A 24,716-nucleotide genomic window follows, 5' to 3' on the forward strand; every position below is an offset into this window, starting at 1 on the left:
GGCCACCATCTTTGCTTAGCCCCATGCCCTCCACAGCTCCCATTTCCTATTTTTATTGCACCTCTAATTCTTGATAGTAAAATTGGAGCTTGGCAAAGTACCACAACTTGACAGCTGGAGGACAATTCTGACCTCCAGCTCTTCCCCTTACAAAGCAGCACTGCCCAATGCAACTAAAATGTAAGTTACATGTGCTATTTAAAATTTTCTGAGTAGTCACATGAAAAAAGTAAAAAGAAACAGGTAAAATTAATTTTAATAATCTATCTTATTCAAATCAATATATTTAAATATCACTTCAGCATGTAATCAATATGACAATTATTAAGATACTTTATATTTTTTTGTTCTAAGTCTTTGAAATAAGGTGTGTTTTTTCACACAGCACATCTGAATTTGGACTAGCACATTTCAAATGCTCAAGGGCCACGTGTGGACAAGAGGCTACCTCATGAGACAGCGCAGATTGAGAGGAAGCAGAGCAGGACTTGGGAAGATTGTCCCTCCTGACTCCTTACTTACTGAAAAGTTAAGTACGTTTTCTGAGCTTATGCAACCAGTTAGTAGAAAAGGCAAGATTAGAATCCAATTATCCTCACCCTACCCTATAGCTTTGTTCACAAAGCTGATTAACAGCAAAGTTGGACTGGACCCTGTACCTCCACAGGCCTGTTCTGGGCTCTCTTCTCTACCAGGCACAGCCTAGAGGGAACAGGCCACTCTACATATCTTGCCTTTTTTCTAAATAAACTAACAGCTTCACTGGAAACAATTTGGCTGCAAACCAAAACCAGAGTGGGGTCAAATTTTTCCATATCTTTCCTCCAGATAATAATGTTTTTTATGACTTGTCACCCTTGTCCCCAGAAACTTAGTTTCAACAAGCTACTTAAAAACTGATTTCTTTATGCAATGGTTCTCATTAGGGGTACCCATCAGAATCACCTATGGAACTTTTTTTTTTTTCTTGGAGCTTTTAAAAAGTTCAAATTAATGGTCTCCTATTCCAAAATTCCGATTTGCAGGTCCATGGAGGAATTCTTATAGATAGCTATTTTTTTTTAACAGTTTCCAAGGGATTCTGATGCACATCCCCAACTCACAATAACCTCACCAGCTGCTGCCAGATCACCACTGACATCGCCTGACCCCCAGATGGTTGAACACAGGTCTGATCTTAAGAAAGAACCTGGTTTCCAGGAAAGAAACTTGAGAAATAGGTACCCCAGCGCCTCCCAGGGCGGAGCTTCCTGGTTTACTTTTCCTCCACGCTTTTTCTCTGCAGCCAAGGACACCTTTAGCCTCATTTCCTGATTTTACAGCTTCACCTACAGTGCTGTCTGAGCTGGTGGGGTAGGCGGGAATGCAGCTGACATTATTCACTCTCGTGGCCTTGGCTGCCTGTGTGGCACTTCACACCTCTGAAGGTGAGTGAGGGCACCTGCTTGCTAAGCCTTCAGTAGACGGAGGGGGGTGGGGGGGCTGCCTCCCCAGATGGAGCTGGAAGAGGTGAAGGACTGCCAGCAATTTGGAGCAGGAATTTGATCTCTTCAGGTAGGAACTTCTAATTACCTACAAAAGAATGGTATAGGTTTAAATTCCTGATCTCCAAGAAGAATTTTCAGAAAGGCACCTCATTTGAACAGGAATATTAATAATTTGCCACCTGGTAAATGAGGCCCTTCCACACCAGTGCAACTTAGAGCTGCATTTCCTTTTCTGATGACAGCATCTTAGAAAAATCCCCAGGTAGAGATTGGAGGAGAGATGCTATTATTCATCTGTCTGTCCCCTCCTTCCAACCTGCTAAACTGTCTGGATGCAAGTGTGCATATTCCTGGAAGAAAGACAGACTTGACCTTCTGGGTTAGGGTTTGGTAAGTTGCCACAAGTTTTCTGAACAAAGTCAGCTCTGTGGCTACTAAAAACCAAAACTTCAATCTGACCCTAAAAAGGATGCAGGATAAAGGTGACTAAACTATACAAATGATACCAAAGAAAACTTAAACTGTGAGCTGCTACGTAGCATATATATGGGGATTATAACTGCATTTGGATTGGATGTAATCATTTGTACCATATTTAGAAACCGTACCTATAAGTACTTTAATACTTGACTGATTTGATTCTTCCACCATCTTCTTTTCTGAAACTTTACCCTGAAAAAATTATCTAAATCCAGAACAGAGTGAAATATAAGTTTTGTTTAGTCTGCTCTTTTAAAAATTAAGCCAACATTTAAAAACTGACAGATTTCACGTACACATACTCATATATACACACATAAAAATTAGATTTTAAAGCTTCTCTTGAAAAATCAGATCTGACAACAATGGTTCCCTGTTCCCTGGCAAGAACTGGCTGGAGCAGACAAACCTCTGTCCTTCTCTGAAGTTGGCTGTCATCCTATTAACTGTAGGCATTTGTGTAGGGACCCTAATTTAGTGTACCAATGCACTGGGTTTATATTACTGAGCACGGGAAAAATCTGGATAATCTCGTCTTCATTTTTATGAATCTATTTTATTATGACAAAGACAAATGTTTTTCATTGTATGTGTTTCTGTAAAATTCTTCGGAAAAATACACCATTGAAATTTTAGGATTCACTTTCACTGTTTCTCAAAGGTCTACTTACCAAGGCTTTATTCCTAGTTTTGGCAATGCAAACATTTTGTTTTCTCATCAAGCTTTGAAATAAAGTTTCCTGACCTGTTTCTAGCTGTCCCTACAGCAGCAGCTGCAGCAGCAGCAGCAGCTGCAGCAGCAGCAGCAGCTGCAGCAGCAGCAGCAGCAGCAGCAGCAGCAGCAGCAGCAGCAGCAGCAGCAGCAGCAGCAGCAGCGGCAGCCCTCTGTAGGAGAGAAGGGAGGGGGAGGGAAGGGCAGGCGAAAAGAACAAAGGTAATGAGGGAAACCCTACCAGGCCTAAGACCAAGTTTTTTCTGGGAATGAGTCCAGGCAGAGAGGGTGGAACAGCAAAATCGAAGGGTTTGAAAAGGAACGGTTGGTGATAAGAAAGAAAGGGAGCTGAGGAGACCCAACAGTAGCCTTTTGGGTTAATCTCAGGTCTTTTCCTAAGGCAGTTACATTGTCTGAGAAGCCCCAACGATCCCCGCATGGGCCGCTGTGACCTGTGCCCTCCTTAAAAAAAAAAAAAGAAAAAAGGAAAAAAGTGATGTTAGGTTAAAATACATAAGAGTAGGCCTGAGAACTGTGGTGGAACTGAATGGGGTAACCCCATTGCTTTCCGTAGCAAACTTCCATTCAAGTGTCTGTGTCCCAGGTGCCCTGTGGGAGTCTCTAAAGGATTCAGGCTGGATGGGATGGGATGGGGAGGGGGAGGAGGAAGGTAGGTGGGGAAGGAGACTGGGAGGGAGGTGGGGAATACTGAGTACTACAAGGAAGCAGGTATCTGGTGGCCTTGGCAATTGTTGCAGGCTGGGGGAGGGAATCAGGAAGTGGCCTGTGCCAGTTTGGGACTTTGGGAAATACATTTTGTTCTTCCAGGCATTAACTTTTAATTACCTGAATGGCTGAATTGATGTGATGGCTCAGTAGTTGGCATCCTGAAAGTATTCTGCATAAATCAGGAAGCAGCTGACTTACCCATAATTAAAAGCCTTGGATTCTACCCAAAGACAGGGTTTGAGCACACCCCACATCTGCTGACATGGTTCCCAGAACTCAATCCTGAGTCCATAAAAATGTCTATTATCCACTCTCCGTGGCCCTGAGCCAGATTGTGTAAAGCCACAATCTGGGGCTTTGTGGGCCTGGCTGTTTTTATTATACACTAAGACTAAGTTCCACTGTGTCCAGCACATGCCCATCAGGGGGCTTTGCTTCATTGAGTCCCAAATTGGCTTCCTTCCGACTGACAGTCTACTTTCTCAGAGTAGGATGGTTCCTTATTACACCAGTAGTTGCTAGGGACTCGTTTCATCCTAAAGGAAAACTATCTTTTGTTTGTTTTAATTAAAAGAGACTCACTAGGGAGGGTTACCAAGAATACACATTTGTGCTTGAAAGTTGTTCTGCACAGTTGGGACTCTCCATGTCACCAGAAGTGGTCCCCGGGAGACCAGACATGATGTGCCTGGGACTCTGCCCTTCAGTTTCTCTCCAGGTGTGCCCTTTAGTTACAACAGTACATCCCGGTGCCTCAATACCATTGTTAGATGAAGTGTCTAGATTTTGGTTCAAAAACCCAGTCATCATATCTATAATGTAGTTTAGAGTTTTATAAATGTCCTTTTCTATGTGTAAAGAAGCAGAGTGATATAATTGCAATCGTCTCAAATTTGAATCATATATGGGTTCTTTTAAAGGAAAACATTCTTTATACTCTCAGTAATGACTTTTAAATTATTTTGCTATATTACTTGATGTATAAACATAAAATCAGGTATAAACCGCTAGTGTATATATCTCATCTGCAATTATAAAACCAAAATAAATCTCAGATTTAAATAAAAACACAACTACAAAGCCGAAAAGACTTCAATGTAACATTAACTTAATGTAACAGCTACTGTTTGGCCAAAACTAAAATCACTATTCCAAACATGAATGCAACATTGATTCTTGAGGTGCAGGTTTTGAGTGTTGTGTGCATATACTACCATGTTCAGAATGAGAAGTATTTTTCCCCCCACCACTTTTTTCTATTTGAACCACAGTGATATAATTCGGCCCTCTTTTAGCATGAATGCATTATGAAATTCTACTCTGTTATTTTCTGATTGGCCTGGGACAATTAAGGTAGGATCTAACTTGGTAACAACTAGCATAAACATAAGCAAAATTCAAATGTCTGGAAAGGGCTCTTTTAAGATGGTCTTCAAAAGAAGCTCCAGAACATATCTATTTAAAGATTATCATTGAAATGACATGCTAAAATTTAAGAACTGTTTGGAGAACTCCTGAACCCTAGAACAGCACATCTGTGGGCTACCTGGGATGGTAATTTTAATTTAAAATTAAATTAAATTAATTAAATTAATTAAATTGATTTAATTTAAAATTAAAAAGTCACAAATTAAAAGAATTTAATTCCTAAAAATACAAAAATTATAAAGGTAACAAATACTAAGTGTAAACTTTTTAAATAATAAAATATAGAATTAAAAGAAATAAACATCCCCCTTCTCCATTCCTTTAATTTCTCCCTGCTCTAGAAGTAATAACCCTTCTGGTTCTATGTATCCTTCTAGAATTTCCTCTATGCATTTATAAGTATGCAGGCACAGACATTTATGGCAAATCAGCCGTTCCACTTACTACTGTAAACAACAATGATAACAACACAGAACCAACAGAATCAATAGCAATAATACTATAATTAATAAGACAAATAGTAATGCTTTTAATGAGATACTAATAACATCATTAAAATATTAAATATAATGGACAAATGATTTCATATTTAGTTGACCCCTAATTACCTTAAGGTACAGGAATGGTATGTTTCTTAAAAGCACGATGTAATTTTAGAACATTTGTGACATGAGACCTTCACCAAAAACTGATAATCTTGTTTCCTTTAAAAAAATAAAAAGAAAAAACATTTTAATGGAACTAAAAGCCTTAAAACAAGATAAAATGAAACATGATATAGAATTACAACAGAATTTAGTTCCGCTCAAGAGACATTTATTTAGCACTAATGCCAGGTACTGTCAGTGGTGTGGGTAGAAAGATACCCTGAGGGAGCTCACAGACAAAAGACAAAGTCATATAAACACTTAATTTTATATATGGTAAAGACAGGAAAGCACAGGGTGCTTTACGTGCAGATTTACAGATTGACGTGCAGAATGGCCAAGACTAAGAGACAGGAGGCAACTGGGAGGCTCAGTAGGCCAGGAGCCAATTAATGAGGTCTTGAACTTGGGCAATAAACTTGAATTTGGGTAAGAGGGATGAAAAGGGAGAGACAAATCTGAAAAATGTCAGGGGAGTAAATCGTACAGAAGTTTGTGATTGGCTGTGGGGAGTGCAGGAGGATGGAATGACACCTGGGTTTTTGGCTTGGGTAACTAAATGATAGTTAAATGAGGTGAGAAAAGGAGTAAATTTAAAGCAGCAGGAGATGATGCCTTCAGTTGGGTATTTATTGAGTTAGGGGTGCCTGTGGGACATCCAAGTGCATGTTCAACAGCAGTTGGAGATATATCGGGATATTGGGTTAGAGGTTAAAGTAGACAAAGATATTTTGAAGTTACTGACATTGGTAGTAATGTAAAACAGAGAAGATGTAGATGGAAAGAAAAGAGTGGAAGGTCAAGAAGAGAACTTTGAGGAATGCTACCCAGTGAGGAAAGGACTAAGGAAGAGTTCAAGAGGCAGAGAAGATAATTTCTCAGTATTAGGAGAATCAGGAGAGATTAGTGTCTTACAAACCAGGGATATGGAAAGTTTTTAGGAAGGAAGGGGTAACAATGTCACAATCAGTAGTCAGGTCTTGAGAGCTAATGTTAGAAAAATATCTACTATGGTAGGCAGCCTGAGGGCAGCTAGAGTGACTTACTAATGTTTGTATATAATACTTAGTGCCTGGAACAATGACTGACACAGGTAGGCGCTCAGTAAGTGTTTATGGAATTTTATTGATGTGACAGTCGCTTTCATTAGTAAAATAATACACTTATGAGATAGTATTGATATTTTCCCAAGGACTTTTTTTTTACCTAACCCAGCCTAAATTTTCAGTAAGTAAATAAATAAATAAAACAAAATAAAGGAAATGTAGAAAACTTAATCCAATAGAAGGAAAGGGGGAGGGGAAAACAGAGAAACAGGATGATTAAAAAAAAACAACACACAAAATAAGGTGGATATATTTAACCAAAAATTTAGTGTTGCACATTTAATATCAGAAAAATAGAATTTAAGCAGAAAGCTGCAATAGGACTAGAGGAATCTTATTTAATAGGAAGGATAAAAAAAAAAGATTAAGTTCACCAAGAAGGTACACCCAGGAGCTGAGTACAGGGTGAGGCAAGTGAGGTGATTTGGTGAGTTGTGCAGATGCAGGGTCAGATGTTGTTTTTATTTAAACTTGTGATGTTTTATTCATCAAAGATGTCATGCATTAATTTTTATTCTAAAATATATTACATTAAAACGTGACTTATCTTTGATCACTGGGTTTGGGGCGCCCCTTTAAATTTTGCACCCAAGGCTGGTACCTCACTCCAATCCTGGCTGTGGGCCAGCAGGTCTGTGTGCATCTGAAAATATAACCCCAAGCAATATATTGCAAAAGTGGACAGACTTACAAGAAAAAAAATCTGACATAATCCCAACAATAGTATAAGATGTTTAACATACCGACATCAAACAGACCGAATCAGAAACCTAAGGGACAGGAGGGCCTGACATCTATCTGTAGCTTAAAAAGCCCTCCCAATGATTCTGAGGCACGTTCAAGTCTGAAAACCATTGCCCTAGAGATATTCTCACACAAGCCTTAAGGAGGCATAGAAGAGCAAGGAACGCATAGCCCAATTGTTTAAAAAAGTGCCAGACTGTCTGGATTCCAATTTTAGCCCAACCATTTCTTAGCCCTTTGACCTGGAAAAGTCAGGTAACTTTTCTCTGTAGCAGCTATCCATCTATGCAGTGTAGATAATATAGTAACTTCTGCATATCGTTGCTGTGAAGGAATTATTTCACATGGGGCAGTTACATTAGTGCCTGGCACAGAGTAAGCACTCAATAAATGTAACTTCTTACTATTAGGATGTTCATTACAGCCTTCCTTATAATAGTAAGTATTGGTAAAAGATTTCTTAAAAATAAGACTGGAAGCAAACATGGAAAAAAGATTAAAATTAATAAAACGTGGGTGGTGGGTATATAGGGGTTTTTATTATTCTTGCTACTTTTTCCCTGTGTTAAGATATTTCACAAGCAAAGAATAGTAATGAAGTCATCAATTATCTATTCACATTCAGATTTCCACAGAGAGTATTAGTTTGCATAAATCATCATGTCTTGATTAAATATGTTTCCACAGAAAGAGGTTACTAAACTTTTGTTCTTGGCATAAAATACAAGGCTGTCTGGTCCCAACATACTTTTCATGCCTTCCTCTTACAACTTGCACTCATTAATTCTATAATTCTAACCAATTTGCATATGTTCTATCTTTTTCCACTTTTGTATCTTTACACCCATTGTCTCCTCTACATTTACTGTCCTTTTAAAATCCTATCCATCTTTCAAGTCTCCAGTTCAAATACCACTCCTTGATAGAGATGTGTCTGAATCTCTGTTATAATTTATCTCTTCTGCCGCTCAAGGTTCCAGACACTCATTCTATTTATCACATAGCAATTGACACATTCTGCCTTATGTTGTATATGTTTTCCCCTATTTTATGTCACACTTCTACACAAGAGTAAACCATCCTTTATAATGGAGGAAAGATTGATACAATCTCAAAAAACATTTGACCAATGATTCAAACATTAACTTCAATTCACTGAATACAAACATCAGATGCTACACATGGAAACTGCATGGTCTGGACTTCACTGGCTGGTGAATAGAAATTGTGATGTTTTGGGTCGCCCCCACTCTGTCTTGCCTCACAGTCATTATAGATTTTTTACTAGGGTTCCCCAATTCAAAAATTCTTGATAATTCTCAAATTGTGAGTCCTAGAGAAAAGTGCTTTCCCTCCCAGAGTCTGGGTGAAGGTGGTCTCATAGGATAGGGAGGCTGCCCCTACCTGCAGCTTTCTCGTGCTTCTGCTGGGCAGCTGCTGTTGACCCTCTCCCTGTCCTCTCATGGTCGCCTCCTGCCTCCAGAGAACTGACCTTAGCCCAGCAGTTGCTGCTCTCATAAATCATCTTTTCAAGGAGAGTCCCCGCTGTTGGGCTGACACAAAGCAAAGAATGCCCTTTCCAAAGCAAAGGGGCATCTCTGGCGAGGGTGAGGAGGGGGTTGGGAGTGAAGTAGGAAAAGCTTTACAATGAACCTCAGATCCTTGTTTGTTTATAGCTCTGGGCCCTCTTGCTTTATCAAGTCCATTATGCAAGAATTATTTCTATTTGCAATAACTTTCACATCTATCCTTCCAGGGAACCCTTACTCCATCAGACAGGTCTATGTGTGAACTCCTGTTTTGGAATAAAAACAGGTTCTTTCCCTTGGGGTTCCTGGCCTTATGCAATGGTGGCACCAGGGTGGTCTTTGGGGAAGGCTTAGTTTCCCTAATTTCTTATCAGCTTGATTTCACAAACAAGTAAACGTATCATATGAATAAAAAACTGTTAAATGCAGAAGAACTGTCACCTAACCCCTTTTTCAACCTTAAGGCTACCCCTAAATCTCTCCCATGTGGAAATCAGAGGAAGTTGCTGACCATTCCTTAAAAATGGAAATATTCTGACTGGAGGCTGCATAAGAAAACCACTAGGCGGCGATGTTATCTAAAAGAATCTCACCATGGCCCGAGCCCAAACCACCTAGCATTCATTCTTCATTGCCTAGCTCCTCCTGCACTCTTCCAATGAGTCTACCTTTTCCCGCCTTTTATATTTCCGGCTCCCTCACAAGGGCTCCAGTTACATCTGCCAACATGTAATAAATGCTGGCCTGCCTCGCCTTTTTGTGGTTAATCTGATTTAGGTCAAGTAATCTCTAAGTGAGTCCATCCTACCTTTATATTTGAGAAATGTGTATCAGTTTACTGAGTACATATAGGTCCTGGGTGTCTTTCTGGCTTAAATCTATTCCTCGAATTTATGTCAGCTCTCAGATAACTCAAATTCCTTAACACACAGGTTTGCCTATGACTCTTAATTCCCACAATGCTTCTCAAAGTCCATTTCCTATTTTATAGTTGTCTAGATCACAACTAATAGCAGGGGTCTGAAAGATGAAGTAACTCTTCATCTTTCTATCTCCAGGCTCTAGCATAGTAATTCACACATAAGAAGTCATACATGTAAGTCTAGATAGTGATTCACTCTATAAGAATTCACATAATGATTCTTATATAGTAAGGTGGGTGAATGGATGGATGGATACATGAATAAACCCCAAACTTCTTGGGAAATATTACAATACTTTGACTTAGAGAATAGGCAGCATGGCATAGCTAAAGAAAAAAACAATTCATTTTAGGAAATAGCTGTGTTAATAAATGTAAGAGCAACCAGTGTTCTGTTCTCCTATAGCACTTTTTAAAAAACTGAAATATAATTCACATACCATAAAATTCACCATTTTAAAGTATACAATTTAGTGGTTTTTAGTATATTCACAGACTTGTACAACTATCACCACTATCTAATTCCAGCACATTTTATCACCCCCGAAAGAGACTCTACCTGTTAATAGTCACTCCGCATTCCCCCCTACCCCAGCCCCTGGTAACCACTAATCTACTTTCTGTCTCTGGATTTGTCTATTCTGGACATTTCATATAAACAAAATCATACAAAATGTGGCCTTTTGAATCTGGTCTCTTTCATTTTATAATCCCATCACACTTTGAGCATGTCTCTGTTAACACTTATTTTTCTGTGTTGTTTTTATTTGTTTACCTACTAAACTAGTAAACATCACAAGGATGGAAACTATGCCTTGTTTATTTCAGCATTTCTAATACAGAGTTTAGGGCCTGGCACAGAGTGGACACTCAATGCATGTCTGCTGAACGAAAGATTCTTTCCTTATTCTAGTGAATCTGGTTGGGTGGTATTTGAGGGGGGCCTCTACACACACTCCTCATATGCATAACAAAATGAAAAGCCCTTACTGGGTCTAGATTGAGAGGAAAGAGGACATGAAATAGTTTGCACTGGGAATGGTAAACATGTACTTCATTTGGGCTGCTGCGGACTTACAGGGCAGCTAAATTATAACAGAACTGCGAATGAGCACTTTCTATCACTTGTGTGGGTATATTTCAACTGCATTTATCAATTTAAATGCATGATTTAGAAGTTACTAAAGACATACATTTTTGTAAATGAGTCTATGTAAATGTGTAATTAATGTACACTTGGAGATTATATGTATATTCCAATTTCCCGAGAGTGAAAAATATATACTGGACTGAAGTTAGGTTGCCATTTATTTATTTATTTATTTATTTATTTATTTATTTATTTATTCAGCCTAGATTCTGTTACAGATGGAGCAGCGTTGAGCTATTTAGGGCAAGTGGGACAGGAGAGGAGGGCGAAAGTCTTTCTTTCTGGAGGGAAGAACTCCAGTGAATTTTACACAGATCCTCCATGAGGCTCTGGAACTAAGGTTACAGCATTTCCCCCAGGCCTTGGACAAGACTTGAAGTCAGTGCAGAGCTTCCTTCTTGACAAGACTTGCCCTGGTCTAAGATGCCAGGTTCCATGTGTCTCACTCAGGTTCTGTGAGCTAAACAACCCAAACAAGCATTCCATTCTCTTCTAGACCAGAGAGCAGGACATATTCCAGGCCCCCTCTCAGTTAGGTTAATTCTGACTCCTCCTTTAAAACTTAGTCCAAACTTCACATCCTTTGATGCCTACTGACTTTCCCACCTGGAGTTCTCTAATCCGTGTTTCTAGAAGACTTGTTTTGGATCTTCATAGCACTGGAAGTTTAAAAATATTGTGTTATATGCTAGTTGAAAATTTGCCCCCTCTCCAGTAGTAGTTTTTGCTTATAAATTTGGACATACAGATTTCCATTTCTTTTCCTCTTTGTATATGTGTACATTCTATTTTTAGGGTCATTTATAGTTCTTGTATAAAAAAACAGGGTCATTTATAGTTCTTGTACTGAAACTTGCTTTTCTCACTTAACAGTAAATTATGGAATTCATATAGAGAGGGTGCCAAAAAAAATGTATGCATATACACATTTTAAGAAAGGAAAAAACTGCATTAAAAGTATAATACTCATATATATACCGATAATAAAAGATGAATACAAGTCATGTGTATACATTTTTTTTTGGCAGCCCCAGTATGTTAGTGTACATATACCTACTTCACCCTCTATTCCACTTAGATGTACCATTATTTATTTCACTCTTTTCTGAACTGTGTCAACCTCACTTATTTCATCTTTCATCAAGTCAGTCTGCAACCCCACTAACATTGTTGTCTAGAGCATTCTTCATCACTTCCATTGTTTTGTGTCTTTGCCTGTACTTAATTTTATCTTCCCCCAATACAGTTTAAGTTCTGGAAGGCAGAGAGACAGTGCTGCCCGGGTCTGCACGCACAAAGCCCTCGGTACAGGGTTACCCCTTGCTCAAGTGGATTAACATTGTTCTTTCAGAGCCTTTAGGATGCGAGCCCAGCCATTGTGCTATAAACTGTCATTTAACATTTTCTTTCTTTTCTTCTTTTAGCCATACTTCCCATTGCCTCCAGCTGTTGCACCGAGGTTTCACATCATATTTCCAGACGGCTTCTGGAAAGAGTGACTGTATGTCACATTCAGAGAGTTGATGGGGATTGTGACTTGGCTGCTGTCATGTGAGTGCTCTTCAGCAGCGAGGTCTAAACTGCACAGCGATCATTTCTCAGCCAATCAACAATAGGTTAGGGAGGCTTTGCCTGATACACAACACACAGATAATCTTTGAAACAAGGGAGGGGAGAGTCAATATTTCGCCTTTCTGCCCCAGGCTCCTGGGAGTGAACCCACAGTCCCCCTGTACTAGGATGTCCAGAGCCCTACACTAGCCCTCCCCTCCCCTCCCCTCACTGCAGTGCTCTGATTACGGCTAAATGCCTTCAGTCACCGAGCAATGCATACAACTTTCCTAAGCAAAACAAGGGACATTCTGAGTGAACAAAAGAAAAGAAAAACAGAAAGTGACTCTGTTCTATTTTCATGTCTTTAACTGTAACTTTTTCCAGGCAAGGATGTGGGTTGCTATCCTTTTTGCTCTCAGAACTCATCAGGAGTGTATATAAGGTTCAAACAGAAGTGTAGAGCTGTCGTCCCTGTCACACATGCTACATGTAATGAAGCACAAACATCCTTCTTTGCTATTGATGCTGGGCTGTTGGCGCATAGTAGACCTTCTTACTCCTCCTACCCCTATCCCTGGCTCAGTTATTAAAAACTTTAGACTTATATGTACTTAACATCTCCATAGAGATTTTAAAATCTGACATACATTGGTATTTAGCAAATCTGGATGCTGACAGCAATGCTGTGGGGAAGGCATAAGTTACCTCCATGTCACACAAAAGAAAGATGTGACTGAAGAGACTACGAAGTTCACCTGGTGATACACAGCTAGTGAATGGCAGAAATGGGATGTGAACCCAGGTCTCTTCGTTCAGAGCACTATGTACTCCCAAGGTCTCTCAAAGGGGGTGATGGGACTAACCATAAGATGCTCTCCTAAAATGCCATTGCATTCAGCACCTTCAAATCATAATGACAGCATATCAGGCATTTCCCTGACACCACTTATGGTTCCAGGCGACACTAACAAGCCATTTGGTGTTCCCTTCCTTGGGCTACAAATAGTCCCATTGCTTATGCCTGAGTTCCCGAGTCACTGGGGAACCTCCTTATTTATTCAATGAATTCAACAAATATTTATCGATTAGCAAGTATGTACTAAACGCTATTCTATGTGCTGGGGATGCAACAAAATAGACTCTGCCCTCCTAGAGTCTCCAGGAGACTATCCAGGTGGGTCATGCAGACCATTCTCTGAGATTTAAGATACATTTTTCCCTGTCAGAGTAATCCATCCATTACCCAACTTTGAGAAACACTGCTCCAAGGCAAGGTTCTAGATCAGAGGAAGAGTTTGTAAGATGTCCACTGATAGACTTCCTTCAGGACAGAGGGGCTGTGAGGTCCCTGAAATTTTTGCGTCTGAATGTGTGAACATTTTTCTGGGGAGAAAGTCCACAGATTTTATAAGATCTTCAAAAAGACCTTAGATCTAAAAATGTTTTAAAATTACACTTGGGGTTAGATGTGTGGAGTGAGGCAATTCCTGGCCCAAACTTGTAATAAGCATGAGTGTTTATGTGAGAGAAGGGAGAGGGCTGAAAACTCTCTCAGCAACTCCTTAGTTCATGTCACCACACTGGATCCATTGGCTCAGATGGTTTCGTCACTGGGAACCAATGTGTTCTATGACAATCCAGGGGATACTTACTAATGAGGTACCTTCTGAGGGGTGTTTCAAGGTACCAATTTCTTTGAAAAACTCCCTTAGTAAATGCCTGGCCATAATTCTATCATTTTTTACTTAATCTTAATAAATAGTGCTGGTAGTAGTTGGAGAGTGAAAATTCATAGGCAGTTCATGGGTAACCAGTGCTCTGTAAAATTAGAAACATTTGGATATTTGACTCATTTGGATATTTGGCTGAACAAAATTTGCCTGAGGCTGTTCTGGCTGCTCTCAGTAACACCAAATTCTCAACTGTCAGTTCCTTTCACCTTGTTGGCACATGTCACCCCAGACTGAAGTACTCTTCAGAGTTTGTAAGAGCTCCCATGGGACTCCCAGGAAGGCATGGGGACAGAACTGTGGGAAGTTTCTCTGTGTGTGTAACAGTAGAAGACAGATGATGGGGAATATCAGGGGACACTGATACAGGAATTTGCTAACAGAGTTTCAGAGAAGTTTCTTTGGGATAAGCAGGTGCCAGATAGAGATCTAAAAGGTATAGAAACAGAAATGATATAAGTCCTCACTTTGATAAGGGAAAACATGATCAAAACCATGAGTTGTCATTTTAATAAGGACTCAGTTTTAATTAAAGGGAAACTGTGAAGACAATCACTTGGATCTAAAAATACTTACTCTATTTGAGTACAAGTTTGTAAATTGACCTCTTTGTGCTGATAAGACAGCTAAAAATTTAGAAAAGTTATGACCTGGTCCCAAATAAGATGAAATTTGACTATATAGCACTTTTAAATAATAAATTACAGATCTTCCCTGTTGTGTTTCCTGACAGTCAATATAAATAGATAACAGTTATTTTATTTTACTACAGAACACGTCTTTATCCCTTAACTTTCACTATGCATTAAGAATTCAAGGTTTGCAACAAGTGTTTTAGATGCAGAAAACACGACAAGTGTTGAAAATGTAATTCCCAAATAGCATCTGTTATTTTCACAACTACTAAATATAAATTACAGCGAATTCACTGGATTTCTTTTCTTTTCCTTTTCTGCCTAGAAATAAGTCCTTTGTTTCACACCCCATAAATGATCATTGTAATTTTTGATGTCTGAGATTGTTAAACAGCAATTTGCTTGTTTAAATCCCTCTACAGTGACTTTATTAGAGAACTTTGCGCTGTTTCTAAACATACATACAGTGCAAAGTTGTTTGTCTTGGGCAGAGGGCTGAGGTTTCTTGAATCATATCTGTTGGGAAGAAAATTTGGGGTTATTACATGAAGTTATCTGGCAGGCTTGAGTGTATTTTCCGAAGTGGTTGTTAAGGCCTGTAGTGCTGAGAGAAACAGGTAAAGAAAGAAAGTCTAGGTAACAATTATAGGTACAATCTCTACAGCAAGACCACCCATTTAGGGCCATTGGATTAGTTACTCTCTTGTGAAAGAATTAGGAGATCAGCCTTATGGTTTCTTAGCATCAAACTCTCCACCTAGAAATTCACAACGGGGTGGGTCAGTGCCCATCAGAATACTACGGAGTTGGGGGCAGGGCAGGGAGCATGGAATAGGCTACATCCCAGCCCAACGTTACCTCATCTCTTTTTATCCTGATGGAATACACGAGGGATACAAGAGGAGGTTTAAGTAGTCTTTAGACATTAGAATTTTAAAACATCATAGCTTCTTGGATTTGGTAGCTGTGTTATGGTAGCTGGTTTTTCCCCTAATTTTACATTGAGAGGTTGAGGTCACACTGCGTAGGCCTTTGAAAAGGGTCCCCCATGGTAGTTGTTGCCTGTTGTCCTGTGGTTCTCCACCTCCCTGGGTCCTCTGTCTGTATTTGCCCCATGTCTAGGTTGCCCCTCAGTCCAAGGATCAGCGCCCCTCCCAGAAGCTCCTCACTCCTCAAGAAATAATGGAGTTGAGTCCTAGTTCTCTCCTGTGTCACTTCTGGGCTTATCTGGATTTCAGTGGAGTCTTTCTCCACGTATGTCTGCTCAGATTGTTGCTGACACCACAGGGAAGGAGATAGTTTCAGCTCTTTGGCAAGGATAGGAGCGTCAACACTTTTTTTTTTCCTCTGAATTGCTACAGCCAAGTTTTCTCCTGTCATAACTAAAGGCACGCCAATTGGCCATAGTGAGAAGTAGCTTTTCTTTTGAAGACCTCTCAATCTAACACAGAGAATGTATTGTTCTCCTGTTACGATGCCTTACTTTTTTCAAACTAATATGCCTACATTCTGGCTTTATTATGCTTAAGCTCATTCAAATCTTTCCCAACTTTTCCTCCCACATTAGCAGATGATTCTTTTTGGGAAAACAGTTCCCATATTAGTTGATGATTCCTTTTGGGAAAACAGGGTCAAGGGTCTCAATTTATCCAGATGTAGCAATATTGTATGCATAGAGCCAGCAGGCCCATGTGACATTTAATAAAACTGGTGGGACCTGATGGGGATATTAAGTCACAATATCTTTTGTAACAAAAAAAATTCTTCTAGTTGCTAGAAATTGTGAATGGTGCTCTAGGAATCTCCCACCCCCAATGTCAAATTTTCATACAGAAAAATGAAAACAAATTCTGAGATGTGGTATAGATCTATATTATATGAAAATGTTAACAAAAGCCTAGAATATTTTAGTTTCATTGAAAACCAAACCAAACTGTCCTTATTTTGAACAATTTTCACTTCATATCTACAACTAATTACTGAATTCCTACTGTGAACAGGCCTTTCCAAGACACTTCCAGACAATAGCATCATGCCACAGTGAAAGGAGAGAGACAGACAAGTACTTAAATAAAAGACAAGTAAACTAAGTGCCAGAAGAGAGATAACCAGTGCCTTGGAAACTCAAAGGAAAAAAGAGGGCACTAAGCTGAGAGAATCTAGAAAAAACTTACTGAGACGGATATAGGTGAGATGGGCAGTGAGAAATGAATTGATTTTGTTGGGTGAAGCTTGGGGTCCAGAAAGAGAATTGTTTTCTCTTGGTTTCCCTCTTCACCCCCTCCTCCCCACTCTCCTTTGCTCCCTTCCTCCTTCTCCCCTTTCCTCCAATTCCTTCTTCTTCTAATACTTTCTGCTGATATCTGAGGAACCAAAGGCAGCAGTGTAGTCAAGTTAAGAATCAACATTGTGGTACTGAGTTTTAGGATTCCGACTTTAAGAATACAGTGTGTCTAAAAGTGGCAACTCCCTGTAAGTAACTAAGTTTTTACTTGTACTTTCTATCAGTGATCTTTTTTCTTTCCTTTTTGGCAGCCTTCATGTCAAGCGCAGAAGAATCTGTGCCAGCCCGCACAGTCATATTATTAAGCAGTGGATGAAAAAACAAGCGGCCAAGAAAAGTGTTAAAGGCAACATTTGTCATAAGAAGAAACACCATGGCAAGAGGAACAGTAAAGGGATACATCAGAGGGGCCATAAAATACATGGCCATAAAACTCCTTATTAGAGAATGTACAAATGAACCTATAAAGACAATTCCTGAAGTGAACTTGGCCATGGTTGGTTATAAATTTCTTATATGAATGTTCCTTCTTGGGAGTTAAGATGTCAAAACAAAATAGTATTTTTTAAAAGGAACAAGTATACAGTATGCAAATGTAGCCAATAACATCCTCAGCTGAAAAATGAAATGAAAAGATGATACTTGTCTTCATATAATATTGTAAGAGCAGCATCCAGATACAATTTCTTCAACTTTTTTATTTACAAAGTTTTCCAAACCTACAGAGAAGTTGAAAGAATGGTACAATGAATGCCTGTATACCTGTCACATGGATTAATCATTGTTAATATTTTCCCACATTCATTTTCTTCCTCTCTTCTCTCTTTGCATGTGTATATAAAACATTAGGTATCTATAGCTATCTATCTATCTATCTATCTATCGATCGATCGATCGATCTATCATCTTTGCTAAACCATTTGAAAATAAGTTCATCATGATACTTTGCTCCTACATTTTTTTTTACTGTTACAACTTGGCATCCTTCAAGAATAAAGACATTTTCTATATAACCTCATTATCAGTTTTATATCTAAAGAATTTCATATTTCCCCTATTTCCAAAGTGTTTAATATAGTTTTTTTCAATCAGTCCAGGTTAATATATTGCAATTAATTGTTATATTTGTTTAGTATCTTTTAATCTAAGAAAGTCCTTCTGACTTTTTTTCCCTTTTATTTCTTCTCATGGCATAGACTTTTAAAAAAACAATCTAAGCCAGAATCTGTTTCACATTCTGGGTGTGTCTGTTTCCTCATGATCACATCCAGGTTAACATTTTTGGTAAGAATACTTCCTGTGTGAATTTTTATGTTTCTTACTGCATTATTTAGTGTTTATGAACATTGGAGTTTATTTTGTACATTGAAAAGTTTTAGCTGAATATCACTTTAAAACACCTAGTTTGAATAACTACTGTTGTTTGGCTTGATAAATTCTGATGTTGAAAAAAAAATGTCTGCTTTGCTCCAGGAGCCATCGGCCTCCACCCCAGACAGTTCTTGAAGCTTTAGGGAGAGGTCTGGAGTTGAGTATCATATGGGATGATTTTCTACTCACCCTAAATAAGGAACCTAAATCTTTAAACTCCTAACCCATCTTTCCCACACCTTCTGGGTTGATGTCCATTGTGTTGCTCCTCTGTTGGTCTCTTTATTGTCTACAAAAGCTTCGAGATGTAGAGCAAGACTTGGTTTTCATACACAGCCATTAGATGGCAGGAGCCCAGTGACCCTTTTGCCAGGTATCAGGTGTCCTGCACCTCCCTCCTGACCAGTCCAGGGTAGCAGTGCTGCCAGGATGACGTGGAGGTGATAATGGGACACATGGAGATGCTGAGCCTGATGTAGGTTAAAATATCACCAAGTTTGTTTAACACACTGCTCATTGACACTGATTTGGCATGTGGTTTATTCATTCTCACCAATAATCCAGTGAGCTTTGTATTGATATTTCCACTTTTTGGATGAGGAAACCTGAGGCTTATAGACAGTAAATGATTTGCCCAAGGTCACACAGTAAGTGGCAGAGATAAGCCTGTGCCCAGGTCTCCAGACTTCCTCTTCTCTTTTTCCCCGTCCTTCTTCCACCTCCCCTGCTCCACACACACTCTGATTCAAGCCGTCATTTCTCAGTCTAGTTGTGTAGGACACAGCTCCCTGGCCCATGCTGGTATTATGAGCCTTGTGCTCCCCCCCACCCTCCCCCCGCTGAGGCAGGAGGTCACCGGTCATCATCGGCCAGCCCCAGCAGTGGTCCCTAGAAGGTACAGTGGACACAGAGGTGGGGCAGAGGGAGAGGAATTCAGATAAAGATCTGTGCCTCTGGTGCTTCACAAAGGGCTACAGGATGCCTGTTGACCATTTTACTTAGAAGTCTAGCAGTAAAATATGCTGCTCCTTGGTACTGTGGGTACTGATACTGCCAATAACCATCTTCATAGACTAAAACAGGCCCCAACCTGATTTAACTGAGTTTCACAATCTTAGGCAATGCAGGAAATGGTGCATTATTTATAATCTTGGATTTGCCAAATGTCCCTTCCCAGGTTCTTTTCAACTTAAAGACAAATTTTGTTAGAAAATACAGCATTCTTCCACTCAACCCCATCAGGTTTTTTACTGTGATAATATAATAATACAGGCATTCTGAGGAAAATGGTTCCTAAGTGTCTTAGTCAGTTCAAATTGCTGTAACAAAATACCAAAGAATGGGTGACTTATGCACAACAAATACTTATTTCTCACAGTTCTGGAGGCTGGGAAGCCAGGATCACCGCTTCGGCAGATTCAGCGTCTGGTGAAACCCTCTTCTGTTGTAGACTGTACTGACTTCTTGTTGAGTCCTTACATGGCAGAAAGGAGTAGGTTGCTCTCTCTCTGGAGTCTCTTTTATAATCCATGAATTCCATTCATGAGAGGCCCACCCTTCTGACCTACGTACCCCCAAAGACCCCACCTACCAATACCATCAACTTTGGGGTTTAAGATTTCTACGTGTGAGTTCTAGGGTGACACAAACATTCAGACTATAGCACTAAATATTCCTTTTTAATTTTGTAGTACTATCATCCAATGCCATCAAATTACAGGTTCTAAAATCTGAAGAAAGTTACATTAAATAAAAAAATAATGAAATAAAATAAGAGAGTAATGGAAATAAACCACAGGTTTTAAAATTAATCATAATAACATTAATTAAAAAGTTAAAATAAAAACGTTAGTCTCTAATCCTCTCAACCAATAACTTAAATTATTTTCAACTTTTTCTCTCCCTGTCTAGATTCATAATTCCATACAGTTTTTGTGTAGTAATAATGAGAGTAGGTTTATATACTATATTTTTAAATTTTCATTTTACTGCAATGCACACAATTAAAACTTTGTGTAAGGACTGTGCAGCTTCTTAAAGAAATTCCACTTTACAGGCTATTACATGTGCTTATTAAAACATTTTGTTACCAATACTATTACTGTACTATGTATGAGTGGATCACCCAGTCTAACTCCCTAAGTTTTTTCTAGATTATCTTTTTATTAAACTAATACAAATGTGTAGTAAAAATAAATAAATAAAAAAAATAAAAAGTACAACAGAATTTATAATGAAAAACAACATCCTCTCTCTCTCTCCTCCCTATTCCCAGAGACTTACTTCTTTGGGGCAACCACTTTTAACCTTCTTTGTTTGTCTGTTTTTTATTTTAACCACAAGTATTAACTGATAGATTGAAGAATACAGTTTTAATGGAACCATAAGGTACAACCATGGATTAAAACAGATTGCTACACAGCCAAAATGAAGAAAAACAAAAGCTGTATGTAATCTTGGGAACTTGAAATATGCAAGTCAAGGAACCAAGTGTCAGTTCTTCTGGTGGTGTAGGGGAGAAAACAGTTTTCCTCAACCTTTTTAGGGTGCCTGGCTAGGTCCTAAAATTAAACTGACAGAGACATATTAACAGAGGAAAAGCATACAAATTTATTTAACATGAGTTTTACATGACACAGGAGCCTTCATAAATAAATGAAGACCTGAAGAAACAGACCTGAGTACTTCATGCTAGGTTTGATGAAGAGTGGTTGGTTGTGGAGGAATGTCATAGGTCAGAGGGTGTGAGATAAGTGTAATAAACTGGGGGAACTTAGCAAGCCCTGTTCGTTAGGATTCTTCTCCGTTTCTCTTTACCTTTGGAGATAATGATGATCTGAGCACCTCTCACCGAGGGTTTCATGATGTGTTTCAGGAGAGAAGGGTGGGGGAAAGGTCAAAGTGACCTTCTTGCTTTTGCCGTTTTCTCAAACTCCCTCAGCTTAAAATATTCAATATGCCAATATGGCGTATTTTGGGGTAGCGTGTCCTGAACCTCATCAGTGGTTATCTCCATAATTTCAAATGAAATGCTTAAAGTATCATTTTTTGTTTATCAATTTTAGGCAATATCTGTTGTCTCCTTACACTTCCCTATTTTCCTTCCCTTCCCCTCCTCATCTTCATAGTTTTATTACTGTTTCTTTTAATTTTGAATAATATATCAACCTTCCATTCATTAGTCCATTAATTCTAGAATTTCAGTCTCCTACTTATGTAAGATGTAGACAGTCTTACACCTTTCCTTGTCCTCCTATCCTTCTATCTTGTGTCACATAAGCTATATTTTTACATTTACGTGACTGATGTTGATAACTATAATTCTGTTCTATAATAATAATTGTCTTTCACGCTTTGTTTAAGGCACAGTTTCTCAACCCTGGCACTGCTGACATCTTGGGGTTGATAATTCTTTATTGTGGGGATTCTACTTTACATTTGTAGTTGAATTGGCAGTACCTTTGACCTCTACCCACTAGATGACCTCCAAAAGTGTCTCCTAATATTGCCAAATGTCCCCTGGGAGAGAGGAGCAAAATCACTCCTGACCCTAGCTGAGAAAATCACTGGTTTAGAATTTAGGTAGATTCAAAAATTGAAAACAAATAAGACAGAAAAATTCTAAATGACAGCCCCCCTCCTCCAAAGTCTGTTTTCTGATATATATACACTTTTTCCCAAACACTAATCTAGGCATTGCAATGAAGGTATTTTGCAGAAGTAAGTAAGGTCACAAATCAGTTGTCCTTAAGATAAGGAGATTATTTGGGTAGGAATGACTTAATCACAGGAGCCCTTTAGGTCTGAGACCAGAGATCAGAGGCAATGTAGTCAGAGAGAGTCAAAACATGATAAGGATTCCATATGCCGCTGCTGACTTTGAAGATGGAGAGGGCCAAGTCCCAAGAAGTGCAGGTAGACTCAGAGCTGACAGTCAACCCCAGCTGACAGATACTAAGGAAACAGAGACCTCAGTCCTACAACCACCAGGAACTGAATTCAGCCAGGAATAAGAAGGACCTAGGAGCAGATTCTTCCACGGAGCCTCCAGAGGGAATGCAGCCAAGACAATATCTTGATCTCAGCCTTGTGAGATCCTAAGCATAGAACCCAGTCATTCTATGTCTGGACTTTTGACTTACAGACTGTGAGCTAACAAATAGGTGCTGTTTTAGATGGCTAAGTCTGTGATACCTCGTTTTGCAACATTAGAAAATTAACACAACCAATAAACAGCATTCTTACCATCCTAACTGTGTAAGTATTGTTCTCTGCTGGGCCAAGTAGTGTGCTAGAGTTTAATATCCTTCTCTAACAATGAACTCTATACACTTCACTAGTCAAGCAACTTGAGCCTGATGAAATACAACTCTGTTCTATATTATTCACGTAGTTTAGATATTTTACTTCTTTCTAGGTATGCCAGGCATCCATGCTATTTATACTGCTAATTCTTACCTTTGTCAGTCACTCACTTGAGGTCTCAGGACTCCTCATGTTAATTGAAGAGAATTCTCCATTTGTGCACTTGAAGCTGCTCATAGTTCTAAGATTTATAAATAACAGAGTTCTTATCAACTCTATTGCTGGGGAGAGCTTTGCCTTCAATAACTGCAAAATGTCTGCTTCCGAATAATACCTAAAATTTGTCAATAGCCTTTCTCTCTATAAGCATAGCCCACAGCTTTCTCTCTCTGAAACAAAATGCTGTTGCTGTGTTCTAGCAACCCTGGGGTAGTGTTTTATATTTATCTCTTCTTATGGGAAGGCTACTGCAACTTTCAATTTAATCTAAGTTGAAAAGGATCTTACATTTTGTAGAAATCTTACTCTGTCTAGTGCCATTAAACATCCACTAACTATTCCAGTCCAAATTGAGTTAGCTAGCAGACAACCCAGAATGCTGGCAGGAAGGCATCCATTGCCACTGAGGGAAATTTACCTGAAGGGCAGATTCTTCTCAGCTGATGGCCTGACAGCAGGGGCTCGGTGCTTGGACATGGAGGTGGATTCTTTCTACCTCAGTGTGTGGTGAGGAGTCAAAGCTCTCAAGACCCTGCCACTTAGTATATAGTGTCTGAGCCCATGTGTGATCCAGGAAAGCTGCAACTGTGGAGGCCAAGCATGGAGCATCTCCCTAAACTGGTCAGTGTGTCTGATCCAGTAAGGGCATCCTCCTGTGGAAACCATTATACTGGGTAAGGCTCATGGACAGAAGTCATGTCTAGTGAGTTCCCAGCTCTATCCTTGGTGCCTAACTCAGTGTCTGGTACATAGAAGGTGCTCAGTAAATATCTGAGCATAAAAGTGGCTAATAAGGATATGAATTCTGGAATTCAGTAACAACACAATTATGGTCACAAGCATACCGTATTTTCCCGAAAATAAGACCGGGTCTTATATTAATTTTTGCTCCAAAAGATGCTTTAGGGCTTATGTTCAGGGGATGTCATCCTGAAAAATCATGCTAGGGCTTATTTTCTGGTTAGGTCTTATTTTCGGGGAAACACGGTAGCAAGAGTGCTAGTGGACACCAATGTCTCTCTCTACTTGTGTTTGGAAACAGGAGTGCCCTGTTTTGGACTGAATTCTTAAGACTGTTCAGGTGGAAGAGATAGAGAGGCCTTCAGAAGGAAATACTCTAGTTCTTGTGAATAAAAGTAAATTGATTTGCTTGGAAAAACAAGAAAAAAAAATGTGACTGTATTTACATCCAAGCCAGTGGAGCAAGTCTTACTGGTTGCGTAAGATATTATTTCAGATATCTGAATCATATAGATCACTGGTGATAATTGCAAGGTTCTGACTCCCTGAACGGACATGCCTGAACAAGGCTTATTTTAACTGGGTGGCCCTTTATATATCCACATCAATTTTTTTTATTTTTATGTTGGAAATAGATTCTTGATCCAGAATGGGCTCTAGTTACTTTGCAGGGGTAAGAGGAAAAGCTTGATATTTCTAGTTCCGCAAACTCAATCTCAAAATCAGTCCAATTTTCCCATGTTTAAGGTTGAGAAATCAGAGACAGTGAAGACAGAGCACATATTATATATTATCTGGATCTATAGACTCACAATGACCACTAAATAATTCAAATAAAATATTAGTTTTAATAATCTTGCATGAGTTTTTGTGGCATTAGCAATTGCTATTTAACACACACCCACAACCTAGAAACTGTATGTGAATCCATTTTTAATAACTA

At 39.1% G+C, this 24,716-nt stretch overlaps 1 protein-coding gene across 1 annotated transcript; it reads left to right on the top strand.

The window, feature by feature from the left end:
* The first annotated feature begins 1,290 nt into the window (after positions 1 to 1,290).
* Positions 1,291 to 20,571, top strand: CCL28 (C-C motif chemokine ligand 28). Its single transcript, XM_019736209.2, has 3 exons — positions 1,291 to 1,427; positions 12,359 to 12,485; positions 17,389 to 20,571. The coding sequence occupies exons 1-3, from the start codon at positions 1,364 to 1,366 to the stop codon at positions 17,579 to 17,581; spliced, it is 384 nt and encodes a 127-aa protein (XP_019591768.2). The 5' UTR covers positions 1,291 to 1,363; the 3' UTR covers positions 17,582 to 20,571.
* The last annotated feature ends 4,145 nt before the right edge of the window (positions 20,572 to 24,716 follow it).

Source organism: Rhinolophus sinicus, linkage group LG03 (assembly GCF_036562045.2).
Source record: "Rhinolophus sinicus isolate RSC01 linkage group LG03, ASM3656204v1, whole genome shotgun sequence".
Taxonomy (NCBI): Eukaryota; Metazoa; Chordata; class Mammalia; order Chiroptera; family Rhinolophidae; genus Rhinolophus; species Rhinolophus sinicus.

Excerpts from the sequence above, each read along its gene's own strand:
- CCL28 (XM_019736209.2), top strand. The coding sequence starts at position 1,364 with ATGCAGCTGACATTATTCACTCTCGTGGCCTTGGCTGCCTGTGTGGCA. Across the intron at positions 1,428-12,358 it reads GGCACTTCACACCTCTGAAG|CCATACTTCCCATTGCCTCC; the intron begins GTGAGTGAGGGC and ends TTCTTCTTTTAG. Across the intron at positions 12,486-17,388 it reads TGTGACTTGGCTGCTGTCAT|CCTTCATGTCAAGCGCAGAA; the intron begins GTGAGTGCTCTT and ends CCTTTTTGGCAG.